Raw genomic sequence first — 21,495 nt, forward strand, 5'->3', positions numbered from 1 at the left:
TTAAAAAAAAAAAAAAAAAAAAAAAATTCCAGGAGGTCTCTATCTACCCATGTCAATTGAACTACAGGGGGTCTATCTGCAAATTTTATGTTGTGGAACACTTTGCTTTGTAAAGTTTAGTCTCAATTGTATGAACATACTCATGCTGTCCCAAACTGTAGGTTCTGTGCTTACTTTTGGCCTTTGCTGAACAATCTTTTGGCCCTTGCATTAGTGGGATGCATGTTTGCCTGGCCTTTTGCTGTGCAGTTGATTTTCTGAGCTCTCTGCATTTTCTAATACAAACAGGATAAGTATTGGTGGACTCCTTATCTTTCCCCTCTACCATCTTATCTTTTCAAAAGTAGGGTTCTTCTGTTAGTTTATAGGGAGTGTTATATAAGGAGTTTTATATGAATTTGATAGCTGAGGGAGTGATTTTTGCATTTGATTCTTATTTTAGGTTCAACAGATTTGAGTACTTACTTTCAATTTCTTATTTATTGTGTGTTCTGTTCCTCTGGAGCTTCTTTCATTATGTTGAGAAAGAAAAACCTTCTTTCATTATTCTCATGTCCTTTGTTTTCACAACCCACTACTCTGATGATTAATTTACATCTTATATTTTCCTAGTTATCTAATTTTTACTAGGGAGAGTAAAAAAAGGCTGTCCATCTTCGTGAGACCTACTCCATCTTTGTCCAAAACTTGCCTCTGAAGGAAGTGATATCATAAAGGTTTCTAACTGTTTGAATATGGTTTTGGGAAGAAAAACTCAATATTGTGAGACACATTTCAGATGTTAACTTTCTAGGTCTTAAATTGTCATGGTCATCTATATTGAATTTATTAAATTTTTTTAATACCTCCCAAACTGCTGCTGTGCTATTCAGACTCTACACCCCTTTTCTAAGTATATAATAGAAAGCAGCTATTTTAGCTTGAATTTTCTCATTGTTTTAGTGATGTATATGGAGACTTTGAAATGTATATTAGGTGGGCTTCCAGACTGCCTCCACCAGAAATGGATATCCGTCCCATTTAGTTTCTTCAGGAATGGGTATGGGCAGCTTTACTTCATTGTCCCTAAATCTTTAAAAGCTTGCACAACTCATAAACCGCCTGCAAGCTTTCCTCCCATTTTGTATTTTCCAATTTCAAACCTATAAAAAAAGTTCTATTATGCTTTAGGAAACCATATACTAAAAATCTACACTTATTTGCATTTAAGGATTAATTGAAAAAAAAGTAAAATTTGCAAGTTACATGAAGGAAAAAAAATCCCAAATACTTAGCCAAAGAAATCAAGAGACAAGATGCAAAAAATAATTGCGAGCACACTTCATCGATACTCTAAAATCCTCAAACAAAAATAATTAGAAAAAAAATCATCAGATTATCAGGTATACAAAGCACAAAAGAGAGTGAGATAGAGTACCTCACTTGTCTTGAGAATAAATTCTTCTCAATTACACCAATTAAGAGCAAAGAGAATCCCTAATTAAACAAGAAAGTAAAATTTGTTGAAGAACAGTGAAGAGAGCATCTGGGAATTGGTGGGTATAATAAATCTATAGTGTGAAAATCGATAAGGTAAGGAAAATTTACCTCCCACTTGCACCTAGGGGTCATTGCCGTACAGGAGCTTAGAGAGTTATAGGGACTATAAGGTACATGCCCACCTTTAGGGAAACCAGGCGTGACAGATGGAAAATTGCAGTGGTGAGTGTGAATAGGCAGTCACTTATTATAGTGACTGCCGCTAGGAGCCCTCATATACTAATGCTTAATAGAGGTTCTCGTATACTAATGCCATTCAAAACCAAGACTCATCAGGTCTTCATCTGCATTTGGTAACTAACCTTCTTTAGAAATTTTCTTATGACATCTATTATTTCATGTCATTGTAAAAGCATACTTCAATACTGCATCTTTTCTGTAAAGCTCTTATTCATACTAGCTAGTTGAATATGAGTCATGGTTCCCTGTCTGATAGGTTGAAAGGAATGCGTTGAGAGATGATAATTGCCTCCTAGAGGTCTAGACGTGGGGTTGTTTGCAGAATAATTGCTCCCTTGAAAACTAAAATAGATCCAAGGAACAATCTTGCTTATTGTTTTATTGTGAAATCTTCTGCATCAAGTACTCCATTCGAGGGAACTAGCTGGCTTATGTTTCTAACGTTTTCCCTTTAGGTGGTGGTCTACTTCACAGCTACTTGGTGCGGACCGTGCCGCATGATGGGCCCAATTTACGCCGAACTGGCTAAGAAGTACGCTGGGGTTGTTTTCCTCAAGGTTGATGTTGATGAGCTCGAGGTAAATAAACCTTATAATCGCAACCTAGCATGCAACATAAGTGCATTTGATAATGTTTTTGTTTCCTGATCGGGTTTTGTTTGATGGCGCAGGGTGTCGCTAAGGAGTGGGAGGTAGAAGCCATGCCTACCTTTGTGTATTTGAAGGAAGGTAATGTTCTGGACAAGCTTGTTGGTGCTAACAAGGATGCTCTGCCCGCCAAGATTGAAATGCACAAGTGATGCGTGCTTGCTATATATTAGGATCTTGGACGCCCTGTGCGTGTATGCTTTGCTAGTAAGTGATGTAGTAAGTAAAATCATGTATGCTCTCTAGGGATTCAATTGTTGAATAGTGGTACAATGTGTGGTTGATGAATTTGAACTTATAGAGAATTGCTATTACATACTTGCTTAGCGTAATTGTATTGGTGAAACCTTGGTCTGAAATCTATGGAATAATTGTGCGAAATGATCTGTTGTGAGTTGGCTTAAACATTTGTCGTGGTACCTTTGCCCGTGTCATGGTTACAGTATATATCAAGAAGGCGCGTTAGAGCTGCGAATGATAATGGCGCGTATCAAAATTTCATCTAAAGGGTTAGCGAGCAAGCAAATGTATATGTTCCTCGATGCCTGAATTATATCCGGATAAATGATATCCGTTGAACGCGAATGGGGCTTGTTTACATGGTATCCGGATAAATGATATCCGTTGAATGTGAATGAGGCTTGTTTACGTATGCATCATCCGTACTGCCTAGGTGGTGGTATTCATCATCCCTGTTCTATTTTGTTTCCAACAATTTGTGTTGGACAAATTTATCACAAGCAGTGACTCTTTGGGAGGTGGATATATTTGGCATGTGAGAACCAAGTCAAGTGAGACTGAAATGAAATAAGAATATAAATATTGGAGGGGAATGCTTGTTCTTGTTCTTATGTTCCTGTAAGGTTAATCAGATCATTAACGGGGCAAATAATTTAACAAAAATAAAACAACACATTTCTTGCCTGCTCACCGTGACAACAAAAGCTCATAATATAAAGATCCAAACAATAGCTCAGCAACTGAAGCTCTAGCAAAAATAAAATATTAAACTATGGTCCCCCCCTCACGCCAACTGCAGCGGAAATTCATAAATACAGGTTACGCAACAACGACGACTCATGCACAAGACAAGTCTTATGCACGAGTCAAGTCTGACACTTCATATCGCATAGTTTATCTCAAAACATTTATAAACCTGCTGATGATAGAAAATCAGAGCAACTATATATATGTATATAATCGGTACTTACAACCCACAAGCTCACCGTTATATGCATTTTACTAAATAAAGCACATTGTTGACTGTATATAACATCAAAAGGAGGCTTTTCATATAACGCCTCTCAGCAAAGCGCCATAACCAAAAGTTTGGCTATTATGCAGCTACGCCAGATCTGAAAAATTTAAAAACAACGGGGTGAGATAGGGCTCAGTAAGAACATTTTCCACCAGAGTTCCTAGACAACTAACAAAATAACAATAATAATAATTCCCAGAAATAGTAAATTATAAGTTTTGCACCAAAAATTTAAAAAATTTGCAAGTATGGTCCAAACAACATACCATTGATATTTTTATGGAAGAATTTAACAGTTTATATTTCTTTATCATTTGCAAGCTAAATACATTGTAATATATTCCAAAATCAGGCCCCTTTTTAAAACAGGTAAATCCTAAGACAGAAATGGACTATTAAATTTGTGCAAAAACCAAAGGTTTGTTATTTTTTCTATTTCACAGTCAATTGTCAGAATATTAAATCTTGACGAGTCAATCGTGAATGTGAAAATCACCTCATAGGTCACACTAAGGCTACAAATTATAGTGAGGTAGCATGAGAATGCGTAAAATGCATCACATAACACATAACTCCCGGGAATCGAATACACCAATCTCTGCCATAGGTTACTGGCCAAATACAATTGGGCCAATTAGAGAAGGGTCAAATACAAAAGGGCCGAATACAGAAGGGCCAAATAATGGTGCATTCACCATATAGCAGGCAGAACACTCCATAGTGGACTTTCTGAGGATTTAAAAACATCGAGAATCACTTGTCATATTAGAAATACCTTGCTTATCAGAATTTACAAATATTTTTAAATGAAGTGGACGAGGGTAAAACTCATCATCCCAGTTAAAATAGTTTATCGATTTCACTTTTCTTTATTTTTATCGGATATTAAGTCACAGAAAATCTTTGAATCCATTAAACTGTCGAAACACGTTCAAAATATCTTTTTTCTTCAAAAGCTTTCAAATAAAGCAATATCTACAATTATATGAGATCGCGTAAAACCAAATTCACTTTTCATATTTTACATAAAATCAAATTGCCTTTTCATATATTGTACGAAACTAACATTGTATTATAGAAGAGACAACAACAGAAATAGATCAAATCATATTTAACTTTCATATACACGAAAAATAATTGACTATTTATTTTTCAAGCATAAGATCGTTCAAACTTAGTACTATGTACTCATGTAATTTTATATTGTAAAAATATTAGTGAGAAATGAACTCACCTCTAGTGGTCACGACTTCCTCAAAATATTACTCTCCTGAATATCAACCAGAACCTATAATATGAAGATATAAAGCTAATATTAATTCATGATAACATATATTATAGGTTACTCAATTTATAATCTAGAGTCAATAAATTCAAATATAATCAATAACAATTAAAATCTATAAATAGGGTATATATGAGCTTATTGCCAACTTCAACAATTTATCAAAATTTATAACTCTCATATACTAGCTTTTGGACCTTCTAATAATTTATGATAAGACAGGGGGTTGTAGGGAATAAATCAAGTCCAAAAGTTGTCTTTGATTCTTCAGATTTGACTTATTTATAAATAGAGAGAATGACAGGGATCTATATGTAAATATCCTTACACAACATGGTTTAAACAAATTTTTCTTTTAGTAACTGCCCGCTTCTTGCGTTTTCTTGGTGAGGTAGCGTCATCCTCAAGGTCAATTGTAATTGGCCTCTTCAAAGAATGAGTCTCACTTGAATGGGTACCAGGGGAAGTATGGATAAGTGGGTGGCCGTTGTTAAGTATATTATATTCATAAACGACATGGGTTGTTGAGCTATAAATGAGTAGTTCATATCATAAGAATTATAAGATGGATAAGTCGGTGGAGCAATGTATTGGGGCAGAGGGAATTGTTGTGTAGTGGGTGGTGGGGGAGCCGGGAAGTATGGATAAGTGGGTGTTGTTGGTGTTGTTGGTGTTCTAGGTGAAGTATTCTTAAACTTATCACTTTCATTAGAATCTGCCATGGCTGATTGTTACAAATGAAAACAGACAAATAACAAATTTCAAACCTCATGTTAGTACAATAATAGAGTACGAACATCAAAAAGTAGCATTCATAAAGCCCAATCATCATAGCTAAATCCGAAAAACTCAAATAACCCACAAGCATGAAAAACCAGTATGCAAACAAGCCAAGCACCTCATATAATCAAGGTTGCAAACAAGCAAAAAATAAAACAGAACCACAAACTGGCAAGTTGGATATATGCAAAAATAGCATTCATAATGATAATATACCCATTTATCCATGAGTATTGTTGTAATATCAACGAATACATAGAGGTAGTATACAATATATCAACGAGTACAATAATACATGGAAAATATAACTTAAATTATATCCCAATCTCGGTTGTGTCTCCACCGCGATATTTATCACAATAATCTTTCCACATTTTAATTGCAATTTGATCCCTCTTTGCTCTCCATTTATTTCTTGAATCTCTTTCCTCTCTTTGTGTCATAGTTTGAGTAAAGTCAACAACACCCTCTTCACCCTCATTTGCTATTTCATCTCCATCCTCTTCAATATGGTTGTCCTCATGCAACAACTCATCTCCCGGGTCTTCTATGATGATGTAGTTATGAAGTATAGTACATACAATAACTATATTAACTTGAGTTGGAAAAGGGTAATGTGGCTTCGCGGGTAGGATTTTGAAACGATTTTTTAATACTCCAAAGGTTGATTCAATTTTAGACCTTAGGGATAAGTGTCTTAAATTGAACAACTCTTGTCTATTATTGATTGGCCTACCATTGTGCTCATTTAGATGATACCGCACTCCTCGATATGGGGAGATAAAGTCATGCATAGTAGTGTAGCCCGCATCACACAAATAATAATTTCCTACAATTACCAAAAAGAAATTTAGTATATTTTTTAATTGTAATTAAATAGACATACTTTATTTGATTGATTTATTACCGTCGTAAACTCTCAATCCGCGAGGTTGTGGTCTAGATAACATGTCTTGCAAAACTCTATAATCATTTGTGGATCCCTCCCATCTAGCTAGAACATACGAAAATAACTTGTTGGGAGTGCATGCAGCTAGAACATTTTGAGTTACACCTTTACGACATCTAAAACGTGCAACAAGGCTAGCGGGAAGCATGACGTCGATATGGGTTCCATCTATCATGCCAATGTAATCCTATATGAATACATTAAACAATTATTAATAATAGAAAAGTAAAATTAACTGTTATATTATGAGTAGTTATATTATAACAATGATTACCTTAAAATAAGGATAGTATAATTGGTTAGTGGCAATCTATGGCGATACTTCACTTGGTGCTTGCTTCATGTACTGCCCCCTTAAATGACCAACGGCTTCCAAGCACTTGTTAAAGTATTTTGAAACGGTTTCCTCGGATCTTAGGAAATGTGACCTAACCATTCTATTATTTGTTTTATGACCTAATATATTAAGGAACATGAGCAATTGTTCTTCTACTTTAACACCCCGTGAATCTTTTAGTAGGCCGGGAACATGAGCAATTGTTCTTCTACTTTAACACCCCGTGAATCTTTTAGTAGGCCGGTATATCTCATTATGCTAACAAGATTATGAAATGCATACTTTAACACCCCGTGAATCTTTTAGTAGGCCGGTATATCTCATTATGCTAACAAGATTATGAAATGCATGTGGACTCATTCTAACATAAGTTGTACAACTCTCATTATAGCCATTAAACACACGACTTATGTGCCTAGCTCTATATTCTATCTTCTCTTTATTTTTCACCGTAGGTTGATAAGTGATTGATTTCCTTCTACTAAGTATCCTCATCAAACAAGTAAGCACACAAATCACCGCGAAGATAGTAGCATTAGAAACCATCCTCATTAACATCTTTTCATCAATGTCATCCATCTACATTGTTTTAAAAAGAAAATTTTTCGTATAAATACTATGCATCAATCTTAAACAAGTGCTCATATAGTAAATAGAAATCAACAATCCTCAAGGAGTTAAGCTAAATTAACCTTAATAAACACATAAAATAGATGAACTCAATCTTACAAATTCTAAAAAACTAAGAGGAAAATTATGAATGCAAAGTTCTAATATGCCGTTTTTAAAGTTTCTGCCATGAACTATGAAAAACATGTCTATAAACTAACTATATGAAAAGCATCTCTATAATGAATGTCATGAACTATTTTTAAAGTTTCTGGCTCCACGCATTTTCAAACTAAAGCACCAATGAAGCTTCATAGTTCAGAAACTATATAACCATAGTTTTATGTACAAGCATAGAAGATAACCAATGAAAACTACAAATGCTCTCAAAACTCATCATGGACACAATCCAAACCCATTAATCCAAATCACCCCAAGATCAAAATTTGAAGACTACCCAACCACCAAAATCATATTTTATCAAAAATAATTTGAGATTAATGAAACAAAAACCCTAACTCTAAATGATCTAAAAGTCCTAAAATCCAAATCCAAGCAATGGAACGAGAACAATTTTGTCCCCAAAGCTGCCACAAATTTCACAGACTAATAATTGTACCAAACCAATTTCACCAAACCTAAATCAATTTCACATATAACCCACAAATTAATTTTACAGAAACTCCAGAACATTTTCACCAAATGACAAATTTATAAAGAAACCCTAATTTACGAAGAAAGGGAACAAGATTTACCTGCCGAGGAGGAGTCGTAGTTCGGTCAGAGAACTATTCGGGCTGAGAGAAGTTCGGTTGAAACAATAGAATCCCCAAATCAATTTACCCCCAAAACGTTAGAGAGAGTTGAGGAGAGGCAGGGCGGTGGAGCTGAGAGTTGGGGACGCTGAGGAGGAGGCGGAGCCCACTGAGGCTGAGTGCGGAGAGGAGGGAGGGGGTGGCGTCGTAGACGCGGAGAGGAGGGAATGAGATGTAGGGTTTTCGCGGGGAAAATAAGACGGCGGGTAAAAGAGGAGGAAGACGAAAATGGGAGGGGGAAGCGGTGAGTGTAGGCTATATATAAGTTTTAAAAAAATGTATTCCTCAATTAATCTAATAGTTTTTTTCCTGGACAAATATAGCTTCGTTTAGGTTAGTGGATAGCTCATTCACGTGGTGGGAGAGACTTGTCAAATGAGAAGTACGTGAAGAATAAATATTTCGTCACATAGTTGGTGGGAAAGATTTAAAAACTCCTATAGCATAGATGGGTTGGTTGTATGACAACTTACATAAATAAATATCACATATTGAACTTGAACAATTCATTCCATCCACCTTAATCTACACTTTAAAAATTACTAATGCAAATCATGTATTTTGAGAATATATTACACATACGTGGTTTAAAAATTTCACGGTTTCCTAATAATATATAGGATAAAAGAGACCCGTTGATACTGCAGTTAAACTCTTCTCTTGTTGATTCATTCCATTCAACATGACCTAAATGTTGTAAGACATCTACAAATAAAAAGCTCATGATGTTCTAATACTTGTAACCTATATTTTAGATTGTTTCTTGGTTGCGTTATTAATTTTATAACTATTTTGACGCATTAGTAATTAGAACTAAATTATTCCCAATTTTATGTTTGTGAAGCATCCAAATTAAGCATTTATTCAAGTTAATTAATGACAAATAAAGCTTCCCCGTAGTTGGTTTCTCTACTCACATACAGTGACGTATATCCGTCCTATTGACCCACATATAATGCAATCGCGTATATATATTTATTAATTAAAGCACTGAATTTTGGCTATAAATTAAAATGGGGAGTTTCCTCACCCTAAATGTCAATAAAATTTGAATCTTTTGTTTTTTGCACTGTTTTTAATCATAGCGAGAGAGAGAGAGGGGGGGAAATGGCGAATGCTTTGCTTGATCTGTTTCTTTCGTTGCTTTTAATCGGTTCGAGTCCCTGGATGGAAAGAGAAATGGCGGGAGTTGTGATCGATGTCCACACTATTGAGTTGTGGGAGGGGCTGGTCGCGGTGCGCGACAATGTTCTGGTAACGGTCGATAACAAAACTCCAGTTTCTCAATTTTTTTTTTAAAATTAATTTTTATAGTTACCGTTGTTAGTTTAATTTTCATCAAATGCATGGATTGTATATACAAGAGGTATATAGATTTGGCGCATGAGTAAACTATATTGATTATGAAGATCGAAAAGGGTACCTCATGCATACTTATAATAACTGATTCGTTTATGATGTGTCTTTTCTTATCCGAGTTTTCTTTTCATATATGCATGCATATATAATTCCTACAAGGTGTACAAGTACGAGGTATTTATCTATGAGAATAAAAAAAAAAAATCTCTCTTTCTTTTACTTCCACGAGTTATACTTTTTAACAAATTGTTTAATTTATTATTAACTTTCCTTATTTTGAGAGAGATAGATTCAAATGACTAGCTAGCTAGCTAGCTAGGAGGTGTTGTTGCGATATTTTTGTTGGACGAGGTTAGAGTTCTTGTCGTGATAGGAGGTTGAGCCTGATGTCATTCGTGAGAAATGAGGGCTAGATATATAAATTTTTTTTTTTGGGGGGGAAATCTTGCATATATACATCATTGGAAATCAAGGGTAAGAGAGGCAAAGTTAGATCTGAGTACAAACCTTGAAGTCGTACACCATATTATGTATTCACGTACGTCAAATGTTAACGGCGATATATATATCCTCTTCAGGTGGTGGTCGAATTCGCTTCAACTTCCTGCGTACCATGCCGCGACATAGTTGAAGATTACGCCAAACTGGCAGCAAAGTACACCGACGCTCGTTTCATCAGGGCTGACACACGGCGGCTACCAGTAAGAGACCTTACACCATCATCAACCTTAGCAACCAACCCACATTTTAATTTCGAAGGGCGGGCATTTGATAAACACGCTCTGACATTACTGATTTACTTAATGAATTTTTATTTTTATTTTTATTTTTATTATTTTGGCAGGAGGTGGCTTCAAGACTGGGTATAAAAATCGAGCCTACCTTCGTCCTTTTCAGGAACGGTGCTCGGATCTACCAGCTCATTGGGGCTAACATGGAAGAACTGGACCGACAGATTCAACTGCACGAGTGATACATCGATGACATGCGCGTCGTCTTTGGCTATCTATATTTGGATGCTCTCATGATATATATGCATGTTTCCCAAAAAAATATCTGATAGTGGTAAGCGATAATCATGGAGGCTTTCAAAAAATCCAAGTATATATTGCGACGCTACTACTATATGGGTGTTTCCCTAATAAGTTGTGATGAAATAATTAAGTAATGTCATGAAGGCTTTTGTAAATGACTACTACGTACTAGCTCGACAAAGAATTACAATGAAAAAATTAAGAAAATTACAACTCTCAAGAAAATAACACAGAAATTGTTTATCAACTCCTGTTTTTGTGGGACTTTGCCTGTGCCGTGAGTGCTTTGGCTCGTGGACCACCGATTCACAGATCGTGAGGGTGTTTAGGGATCCTTCCTTCGTTTATCGAAGTAGGGATTTTAAAGCGAATATCTTATCGATGTAAGATATTCACTCTTCCAAAGATCAAGTCTGAGCTTAGATCTCTAGGAATCACCGAATGATACTTGTCAAAGGGTAAAAGTTCTCTCTTTCTTCCTCAAAATCACCAAAAGCTCAAGTCTCTTCTGCTCCAAAATGCTCTCTCTCTCTTTATTTCGTGTTTAGGGAGGTATTTATAGGGGTAGGAGTGCACAACAGTTGAAACGGGGGCGAAGTAACCGACCAGATGACTGTTCTTTGGCCGCGACAGTCGACATTGCCGCAGCTATTGGCGCGGCAGTGTGGACTGCCGCGGCCAAAGAGGCGGTTACCAGCACGTTCCATCGTGCTTAAAATCGTTCTCCCACGATCTTTAACCACCTTTTTCGTGGTTTAACCGCTTGTCCACATCAGCACACGTTTTATCTCTGATATGCCGCCACGTGAGCTTCAAATAATCATCATATAACTGCCTTGTAACCACCATAGCACCCCCTATAATAGCCGCTGCATCATATGCTGCCGCGTCTTAGCCGCGATACCATATGCTGCCGCGCCATGGCCGTGGCACCATGAGCTGCCGCGCCTTAGCTGCGGCACCAAGTGCTGTCTATTGGTGTGTACATGTTATCTCACTTCCTTTGAACGATTCCCTCTGATTAAGAGAATGGTGTTTATCATCTTCTCTTTGCCTTAAGTGGTATTTGGATGTCTGTAAGTATTTTTTGACGCCTACAGATACCCCCTCTAAAGTATCTCAGACTCATCATTTTTTGGAGAGGAGTCTGGGACACTTTGGATATGATAAGTTTTCCTTGCAATTTCTTCAATACTTCGTTGAGGAAGTTGTGTAACATAGTCTATGGATGGCTTTAATTCTTGACTTCTTCATCTTTTAGCCTATTCAGTGCTTTGTAGAATAGCTAAAATTCCTCCGGTGCTGCGTTTATCGCGTGGCCGTTGTCGAAGTCTTGAATTTGAACTGCCGTCGAAGAATGGAGAAATAGTTTATACTCATATGCTCTATTGGAGTGTTCGGGAAATAGTTTAACCTCATATACCCGTTGGGAGGTTCAAGGAGATGCAATTTATACTCATATACTCATCGGAGTATTCAGGTATGTATTCCAAATACAACAGGAGATGTATATGTTTAAACACCCAAGGGATCGTTGTGTATGTTGGATGCTCCTGCGCAGTAGTGTGGACTATGAAAATATCCACAGCCGCGACAGCATATACTGCCGCGCTTGAGCGCTGTAGCATGGACTGTCGCGCTCGAGCGCGACAGTATAGACTGCCGCGCACCGCTTCGGCCAGACGGGCTTATAAGTTTGCTGTTGGGTCTTCTCGGGTCATTTTTACCCGCTTCTTTGAGTTCGAAACTCTTCAAATCTCCCATATAAAGCGACCTTTGGCTCTTCTCCTTTTCACATCTTCTTATTTGGGCGATTCCTCCTTAAACGAGATCTAGGGTTTTTGGGTTTTTCTTGCTCTCGAGCTTTTACTTCAATCCAACTGGATTTTATCTCACCTCTGGTAAAAACCGCACCTATATGTCATATTTTAGGGTTCGATTTTGGTTTTTTGTTTGAGATTTCTCATAAAACCCTAACTTCTTTTGCTTTTCAGGTTGATTTCACTATGTCTCCCAAGAAAGCTCGTGCTCCCAAGGGTAAATCTGCAGTCCCCGCATCTGAGGAGACGGAGGCCGCTGCCACTTCGTTTGAAGGTGACTTTTCAACGTTTCCCCCTTTCAAAATTATTGTTTTTGTCCATATTACCTCGCTTGCCCCCTTTGAGGGACATCCGGGAAGAGTTGACATCCTCCATCGAGAGGATTGATACTACAAAATACATATCTTGTTTGATCAAGATAAGTACCACGGCCAAAATACGAACTTGGCTCAAACTCTTGGTTTTTTGAAACCAAGGGTTGTTGCTCAGTTACCGCGGCAGATCGTACTGCCGCGCCTGAGCGCGGTAGTGTATGCTGCCGCGGTAACGCACGGCAACAACTACTGCCGCGGCTACTAAGTGTGGGGGTTTTGCTTTATTTTAGCCTTTTTTGTTCAACTGTTTTTTCCAACTTTTCTCTGCAGTTCCTTTTCCCTCTGTGGTCTTTTCTGACAGAGAAGACCCAGGCCAGAGTGGTACTCTTCACGCCTCCTTCAACGGCGACTTTCTAGTTAGAGAGGCCTGCCAGTTTAGTGAAGGTTGTGATGATAGTGTTCCTAAGCTAGTTCGTGAAGGAGGTCGTCGCACCCTACGAGCATTGCTGACTGACTCGCCTTTAACTCCAATTCGCGATTCCACCGAACCGTTGAAGAAGCCTGCTTACTTGTTCGGGGATTCGATTGAAGACCCAGATAATCTTTGCCGTGGTCCTGAAATTTAGTTGAATCAGCACGAAGGTGATTTTCTATTTCTTCCCCCGTTCCCTCAATAATGTTCAATTCTGCAGTTACGGAATTTGGCCGTTTCGAGGAAGATGTCATGGCATTTGACAGATGATCACGAACGCATTCATTGCGGGTTCGTTGGTAAAGATGTCAGCGCTCCTGGCTCCAGTGGTAGGCATACTATTCGTGGCCTTCACCCGGGGATACTTGGACCAGATAGTGGGCCTCAAAATGAGCTGATGATAAGGGCCAACACGGTAAAGAATAGGCTCGCTCGGGTTGGCAGAGAATTCCCTATTCCAAGATTCAGATGTTACAGATGGGTTCATTCTCTTCCAGACAAATGGTGGGCTAGGATGACCAACTACGTACTCAATCGTTGGGATCGGGAGTTAAGAAACTTGTGGTTATTGGGGTTATACGCTCCAATCCGAGCCAGCATGCATGGTCTTCCCATAAGTGTAGATCACTTTCTCGCTTGTTCGAGTCTTATAATACGGAGACCAATACATTTTTTACCAAGTATGGGGAGTTAGGGCTTCCGCTCCACGAGCTTATAATACGGAGACCAATACATTTTTTACCAAGTATGGGGAGTTAGGGCTTCCGCTCCACGAGATGATGAAAGTATCTACCAAGTATGGGGAGTTAGGGCTTCCGCTCCACGAGATGATGAAAGTATCTGGATTGCCATTGGGGAATATTCCTTATCAAGAATTTTTCCCCAATAACCGTCAGCTTATGAAGATGAAGAAGGCTGGTTCTCTTGCTTATGACATTCTCTGGGAGTTAACTTGTCATTACCAGATAGCGATAGCCAAGATCGAGGTAAAGAGTAAGAAGGTCGCTCGAGTCAGTCTAAAACAGTTCGCCGACTACTTGTTCTAGAATCTCTAGAGCCCGACCGGTGAAGCAGTCTGCGAATCACCTGTTCTGACCCCTTCTGACGTTAATAGGGTGATTATGAAGATTAACGCCCAGTCTTATAGAACTGAATCATCTGAAGGTGGCTTTCTTAAAGGCACAAAATTCAGTACTTTCTTGTGGCAATCCACGAAAGGAATGAAGCCTGCAACTCTCCTTTCAGGTTACTTGGCTATATGGCTAAAGAAATGTGTAGTGCCGCATTAATCTTCTGAGGCGCTTCCTTTTGAGGTCCTTTTTCCCGCCATGCAACTATCCGTTGGAGCTAGGTTATCTTTACTCTCCGCCATGATTGCCGACCTCCACAGCGGTTTGCGTAACCTGGCTAACACCTTTACCAAAGTGGATGTCAAGCCTTCGACTAAGATTCCGTTGTCGAGCGTTGAATTACCATACACGTATTTAATGGCGTAGCTGGTCCTCCATCGAACGGACATGATGTCATCACCTGATGTGTCCGATCCAGAAATTCCTTTGCTGCAGCTCTTGGAAGGATGTAAGTGGCTGAATCCTTCTCGACAATGGCCTAACAGGGTGAGGTAGTTTAAGAATGCCAAGTGCTGGGAATTTTATAAGTGTTTCCCTCAGTTTTATGGTGCATATAATAACACACTCATTGATGAAGAGATGCCTGGGACCAACAGGACCTCCCTCAACATGGGTAGTTTCCACTGGCTTATGAACATCCGACCAGGTTACAATATTTTCCTGTCGAGGAACCTATGCAGGATCGAGCCTTATTTTCCTTGCCGGTTTGCGTGACAATTCGGCTACGATCAATTATATGTCGGGAATCCCAATAAATGGTTGATAACCTACAGAGGTCTTATCGATGGAGTGCGAGCCTGGTTCTGGAATGTTGCTGGTTGTACTGAAGCTCAATTTAGCTTGCCTATCGCTGAGCCTGATCTCCACATGACATTTGTTTATTGTCGGTGGATTTTAGCCGCTAACACTCCTGTTACGAAGAAGAAGATTTCTGAACTAGAATCCGAGGCTGTGGTTCGGAGAATTGTATCTAAAAAGGAAAGGAGCCCGCTACGTCTTCCCGCAAAAGAAAACAAGCAGCTGATTCCGAAGAGAGTGACGACTTCGAAACCTCCAGCGAGGAAGATGAAACCAAAGATGAAACAGGGGCTGATGTTCCTCTTTCTCCCGTGGCTCACAGGACTCGTCGAGCTTCTTCACCCTAATCACCCGGTGCTCCTTCTAAGGGTATTCGAATGAGAGAGAAGAATATTCTCTTATCGTCTTCTAACAAGATGACCGTCAGATGGCCTGCCCTTGGAGAGGAAGAAGAAGAAGAAGAGGAAGATGCCACCCCGTTTGTTGGCAGAAAGAGATCCCGATCTTCTGCTTCTTCTGAGGTTCAACCCAGCCCTGTTCAAGGGTCTGAATTGCGTACCAAATTTTGACATGAGAGCTCTGAAGTTTTTCGAGATTCTTATGTTTTGAAGAGGATTAAAAAGACGGCTCACCGACAACGTCAACTTCCCCCGTTGCTTGAAGAGGAATTTACTCAGGATCTTCCGGTTGATCAAGGGGGTAAGATTTCATTCTTATTTCCTTTTCACTATTTTATCTTTGAACATAGCATCTTATTTATTCTTTTGCTATTACAGATGAGCCAGAAGAGGAAGGAGAATCATGCCCGAACCTTCTTCTCCGGGTTTAATGGATGTTGATGAATCCAGCTTCACTCAGCAAGTACACAGAGCGATGAGTGAAGAACCCCTCAACATGGACACTGCCCCTCCTCCGGTTACTACATCGACCTCGCCAACCGCCGACACATGTACATATGTTTTTTCATTTGGGGGGTATTTCCGAGAGATAAGTGAATCGGAACATGTTCCTCTCCTACTAACTTGTGCGCTTTATCTTCTTTTAGTTAAACTAAAGGAGATGAGTGCGGGTAGTAGCGCCGCTGACCCCATGACTATTATTGAAGGTAATCTTAATTTTGTTTGCTTTGATCCCTTCATATTCTTGCATATTTATTGACGGATCCTTCTGCTCAATAGACATCCCTGCTAATGAGCCGAGAGATCAAGAACTTACCCATGATATGGGTATCGGAGATTTCAACGAACATGATTTCAATCTTGATATTTCCGAGGATGAACACCAACGCATCTCCGATATACTGTCAGCTCCGGCTCCGACCGCTATTGCAGGACCAACCACTAGGGTCGATTCAGCTGAAGTAGGTGCATCAGAAGGTATGTATTTTAGGATTCGAGTCTTCAATTAAGCTTTTATTTCTTATCTTTTAATGACTAGAATAATAAATTTAGGTGTAGGACCAACGACTGAAGTTGATGCGTCTACTGTCATTGGCGAATGTGATCAACCTGAAGGTTTGGGTTTCCTGCTCTTGACAGGTCCCCCAGCTGAAGTTGAACCATCAATTACCGTTCCTCCGACCTCTGATATTGTCGAAGCTGAACCCGTTGTAACTTCTGATCCAACTCTATTGGTTCATGAAGTTGGAGGGTCGAAGACTACCGTGGAAGAGCAACCTCCTGCCACTCCGGCTCAACTTGGTACGTATCCTCTTTGATATGCTTTGAAGTTGGATCTATACTTGTAGAGTGTTTATTCATCCTTTTTTCATTTATAGAACTTGTTCCTCAAGAATTTGTCGATCTGGATCCGAAGCCATCAGGGACTTCAGGTGAACAATCGTCTGGTGTAGTGAATCAACCGACGAGCGTTATTCCTGAACAAATCCCTGTTGTTATAGAGTCCATTACTACCTCAACAAGCCAAGGTAACTCAGTTGTGAAGTCTTCCAGCGAGTGTACATACTTTTGTACTTATCCCCTTTATTCTCTTTGCAGCTCTTTCTTCATCATTGTCCGAGCGTATTCAAGCTTTATTGGCAGATGAAGATCCAGACAAAGCTGTCATTTATGCTGACGTCCAAAGTTTCGTCCTTTTCTTAAACATCATGGTTGATCGAATTCTCCTTAAAGGTTCACCTTTCGAACATTTTAGGAAATCTCTCGATCGCCATGTATCAGGAATTTAAGAACACGGATACACCGAATTATCTAACTCGATCGAAGCTTATTTAGCTAACCTTAAACAAAACGCCGAACATCTGCAGAATCTTCGTGTTAGTGGCGCGCCTTCTTATATTGCTCCTCAAATGGACTTGAGGTTGCAGGCATGGCGTGATTCTCAGAAATCTGCTAAGTCCGAACTTCAAAGGCTGCAAACCCGCATTGATCAACTTAAGGAAAGCGTTGCTAAGAAAGCACAGATCAAGGTTGACCTGTATCTGTTAGACCCTAGAGGGGGGGGGGGGGGATTAGGGTCTTATGCTAATCTAATCCGATTAAATGCCAATTAAAATTAATAAACAAGTTATCCTAGAAAGTATGAAATACAACAAGAATATGATAAGCAATGTAAGCAATGAGATATATCCTATATGATGAAATATATATATGCAAGGATATATAAACTAACACAAGGGTAAACAATATGAACTAGATAGTGGATCATATAAATAATGAGCTAATGACAATGGCGACAAGAAATATAAACACAAGTATAAATAAACGCCAAAGCACACTCAAACACAAGATATGATCACGGAGTTCGGACCTTCCGTCTTACGTCTCCGCTTTCCACTCCCGGGGAGAAATCCACTATCACAACTGGGTTTTCTACGCTCACCCGAATAACGTTTACACCTCACAGTGTCGGTTTTCAACGCTCACCGAACAACGTTCACTCCTCACACTCGGTTTTCTAGTTCACCGAAAACTTCACAACACACTCTCGGTTTTCTAGCTCACCGAAAACCTTACAACACTCACAATGTAACAAATATAAATTTGTTCTCTACAATAGATGAGAACTCAATTAAGCACAACTCAATGTTACAATCTCTCACAACCCTAATATATTATATATGCAAATACAATAAGCTCAAAGTGGGTGTGTGTAATAATGAGTGAAATCAAAATTAAATCTAAACTCAAATATAGAATCTAGCTTAAGAACAATGATAATCAAACAAGTATATAAATGTAAAGCTAGAGTTTGAGTTTAGAAAACTTCTCTAGATCAAGATGGAGAGATGGAGATTTGAGGCCAAAACAAGAAGATAATCTCCTCCACTTGTGAAAGCTAAAATTGCTTTAAACCAAACCCTTAAACAAGCTTAAAACAAGCTTAAACCCTTTTTAAAACCCTTGTTAAAAACTTCTTGGATATTTTGAAAACTGAGATCAAAGAGAGTTTTTATAGCCTCCAAAACCCCAGCCAAAAACCCCAAACAAAATGACCAAAAAACCATTCTGCAACGGCTCTAAAAAGAGTCGTTGGAACTGCAGCGGTCGACCGATGAAAATCGCGGTCGACCGCGAACAAGGTCAGAAACTCAGGAGACATCCAGAGAGTTCGTCGGTCGACCGGCGGAAATATCGGTCGACCGGCGGTACTGTAGCAGGTATATTCTATTTTATAAAATCAGTTAAAAATAGTAAAACAGATCCAAAAATTATAAAATTGTGAGAGAAGGTTCAAGACATGTATAAAAACATGTTAGAGAAAGAATTTCTGAAAAACCATTTCCCAGTTGAGAGAAATAAATGTTTGAACACAGAAATACAGTTTCTGAAAATCTGCTGTGATACACGATTTTGTAAAATCAATTAGGCACAGTAAATCAACTCCAAAAATAGTAAAAACTGGAGAAAAGTTTCTAAACATGTAGATAAACATGTCAAAGAAAGAATTTCTTGAATATCACTTCACATTTATAAAAAATCATCTGTTTTGTAAAACATGCACGAACATGCACGAATGAAAATTATGATTTTGTAAATTCCATTAAACATAACAAATCAATTCCAAACTTGATGAAACTTTGAGAAATGTTTGTAAACATGAAAACAAACATGTTAGAAAAAGAATTTCTCAATTTACATTTATAATTTGTGAAAAACACTGTATTCTGCAAAAGCACTAAAAGACGTATATATGAAAAAACATGTGATTGTTATTTTTGACTCAAAACAAGTTTTGAAAACTTATGGAATATTTATAGATCTTTAACTTTGAATTTGCAAGGCTTCACCGACATTCCGCCAACCTCCATTGGATATCATCGTTGAAGCTCTATTCCATCCATCCTCCAACAACGTTGTTTGTCTACAATACATAGGAATGCACAAACACTAGACAAACAACATTAGTAGTAAATTATTTGTAAATCATCATCAAAACAAGAAGGCCAACAGTATCGTGACTTAGAGTCGAGTCAAGTGGAGATAGCTCGGTTAGAGGAGCAACTTGTGAAAGGTAGGGACACTCATGACATTTTGAAATCCGATCTGGCGGAGGTGACCCGAGTCGAGGTGGATCTGCTTCGACAGTTGAATCTTCAAGGCAAGATTTTTGCTGATAAGACGCAAGAGGTCGCCAACATTCGAAGCGTGGATGAAGAAAATTTTAAAGCCAACTTGATACCCGAGCTCGAACTAGCTTATGTAACAGAGCTCTCCCAATTAGAGGACCAAATTCGTCATTACAAACTATTGTAATTTTGGGGACATACATTTCTTTTTATGCTGTATTGTTTGAACTCTTTTGGTTAGTATAGTGAACTTTTTGCTCATTGATATTTTAATTATGGTTATTCATTCTTGTTTAGAATAAATAGCCATAATACTCATAGAATTTTTGGCAAATCCTCAGCCATCAACGGGTTTAATATACCTTTACCGATTACCGTTTGAATAGGGCTAGTATGTGAATTATCTAAGTCCGTTTCACATATAACGTTGCGCTAAAAGAATTAAACTCTTTTAGACTTTGAACTACAATATTGAATATGTAGGCTACATGTGTTAGATGTAGGCTTATCTCTAATAAGGGATAGAGATAATATCCCCCATGCGTAAATGGCATGGCTTTTGAAATACAAATAGGTTACATTTCCTATGCAGGAAAATGAACCCAAAATTATCAGGAAAGAATTGGGTATTCTATCTTTCAATCTCTTGTTTATTGGTAGAGATAAACCCTAGAATCGGATAGGAATAATTTCATATTCCATATCCTGGTCTCTTGTTTGTTGGTAGAGATAAACCCAAAATCGGAGAGGAAGAATTTTATATTCTATCTCCTAGTCTCTTGTTTGTTGGTAGAGATAAACCCAAAATCGGAGAGGAAAAATTTTATATTCTATCTCCTACTCTCTTGTTTGTTGGTAGAGATAAACCCTAAAATCGGAGAGGAAGAATTTTATATTCTATCTCCTATTGCAAAAAAAAAAAACTCAAAGTGAGATCTCCACTTAGAGAATCTGGACTGGTTTGAATAATCCTAACTGTCATAAGGTTTGATTATTCAATTCAAAAGTGGATCTTTCGTTCGCAAAACGAATCGAAAAGAGATTTTGATTGTGGTCCTAACTGTAGTAAGGTTTGACCAAGTGAGAGTTTTAAGACGATCTTAACTGTATGAAAGTTTGATCGCTCGATTTGTGGGCCTCTCGTTCGTTGAAGGAATCGAGAGAGGATTTTGGATTTAGTCCTAACTGTTTAAAGGTTTGACCAAATGAGGGTTTGAGATGATCCTAACTGTTTAAAGGTTTGATCGTTCAGTTTGGGGACCTCTCATTCATAGAAGGAATCGAGAGGGGATTTTAGCTTTGGTCCTAACTATAGTAAGGTTTGACCAAATGAAAGGTGAGAGTTTGAATGATTTTAATCCATGACGGATTTTGGTGTACCCTTCGTCAATCGATTTGATTGGTGAGGGCTTTTGTGAGGAAAGATTAACTGTTTACAGATTTGAATCTCATCTCAACAAAAACTGTAAAAGAACTTTATGATAATAAAAAAACGTATTATTTGAAAGATCAGTTTCCTATTTAGAACAATCAACCGATCTCGGGTTATCCCGAAATATCCTATATAGGATTCTCTAGGAACTTCCCGTTTTGCATAGGTTATCCTGAACATATTACGGATAATATTTTTTTAGGAACTTT

General features: G+C 38.3%; 3 protein-coding genes across 7 annotated transcripts in view; 2 read left to right on the forward strand and 1 right to left on the reverse strand.

The window, feature by feature from the left end:
- Positions 1 to 2,747, forward strand: part of LOC109834078 (thioredoxin H1-like) — a 4,136-nt gene extending 1,389 nt beyond the window's left edge. Inside the window, exons 2-3 of the mRNA XM_020401978.1 lie at positions 2,175 to 2,297; positions 2,390 to 2,747. Coding sequence (XP_020257567.1) covers positions 2,175 to 2,297; positions 2,390 to 2,518 — 252 coding nt within the window. The 3' untranslated portion in view covers positions 2,519 to 2,747. The remainder of the gene's footprint in view (positions 1 to 2,174; positions 2,298 to 2,389) is intronic.
- Positions 3,298 to 8,648, reverse strand: LOC109832272. Of its 5 annotated transcripts, XR_002244676.1 has the most exons (5): positions 8,340 to 8,648; positions 6,597 to 6,825; positions 6,426 to 6,518; positions 4,859 to 4,912; positions 3,298 to 3,721 (listed from the first exon to the last, which is right to left on the reverse strand). XR_002244676.1 is itself a non-coding variant. In XM_020399697.1 (3 exons), the coding sequence occupies exons 2-3, from the start codon at positions 6,811 to 6,813 to the stop codon at positions 6,004 to 6,006; spliced, it is 732 nt and encodes a 243-aa protein (XP_020255286.1). In that variant the 5' UTR covers positions 6,814 to 6,825; positions 8,340 to 8,648; the 3' UTR covers positions 5,707 to 6,003. The 5 variants fall into 5 exon arrangements, 2 of the variants coding, with proteins under 2 accessions (XP_020255286.1, XP_020255287.1); XR_002244677.1 differs by lacking the exons at positions 6,426 to 6,518; positions 6,597 to 6,825; XM_020399697.1 differs by lacking the exons at positions 3,298 to 3,721; positions 4,859 to 4,912 and having other exon boundaries at positions 5,707 to 6,518.
- LOC109835092 (thioredoxin-1-like) lies at positions 9,507 to 10,731 on the forward strand. Its single transcript, XM_020403090.1, has 3 exons — positions 9,507 to 9,653; positions 10,337 to 10,459; positions 10,603 to 10,731. Exons 1-3 carry the CDS (start codon positions 9,507 to 9,509, stop codon positions 10,729 to 10,731), a joined length of 399 nt encoding a protein of 132 aa, XP_020258679.1.

The sequence above is a fragment of the Asparagus officinalis genome, chromosome 3, assembly GCF_001876935.1.
Source record: "Asparagus officinalis chromosome 3, Aspof.V1, whole genome shotgun sequence".
NCBI lineage: Eukaryota > Viridiplantae > Streptophyta > Magnoliopsida > Asparagales > Asparagaceae > Asparagus > Asparagus officinalis.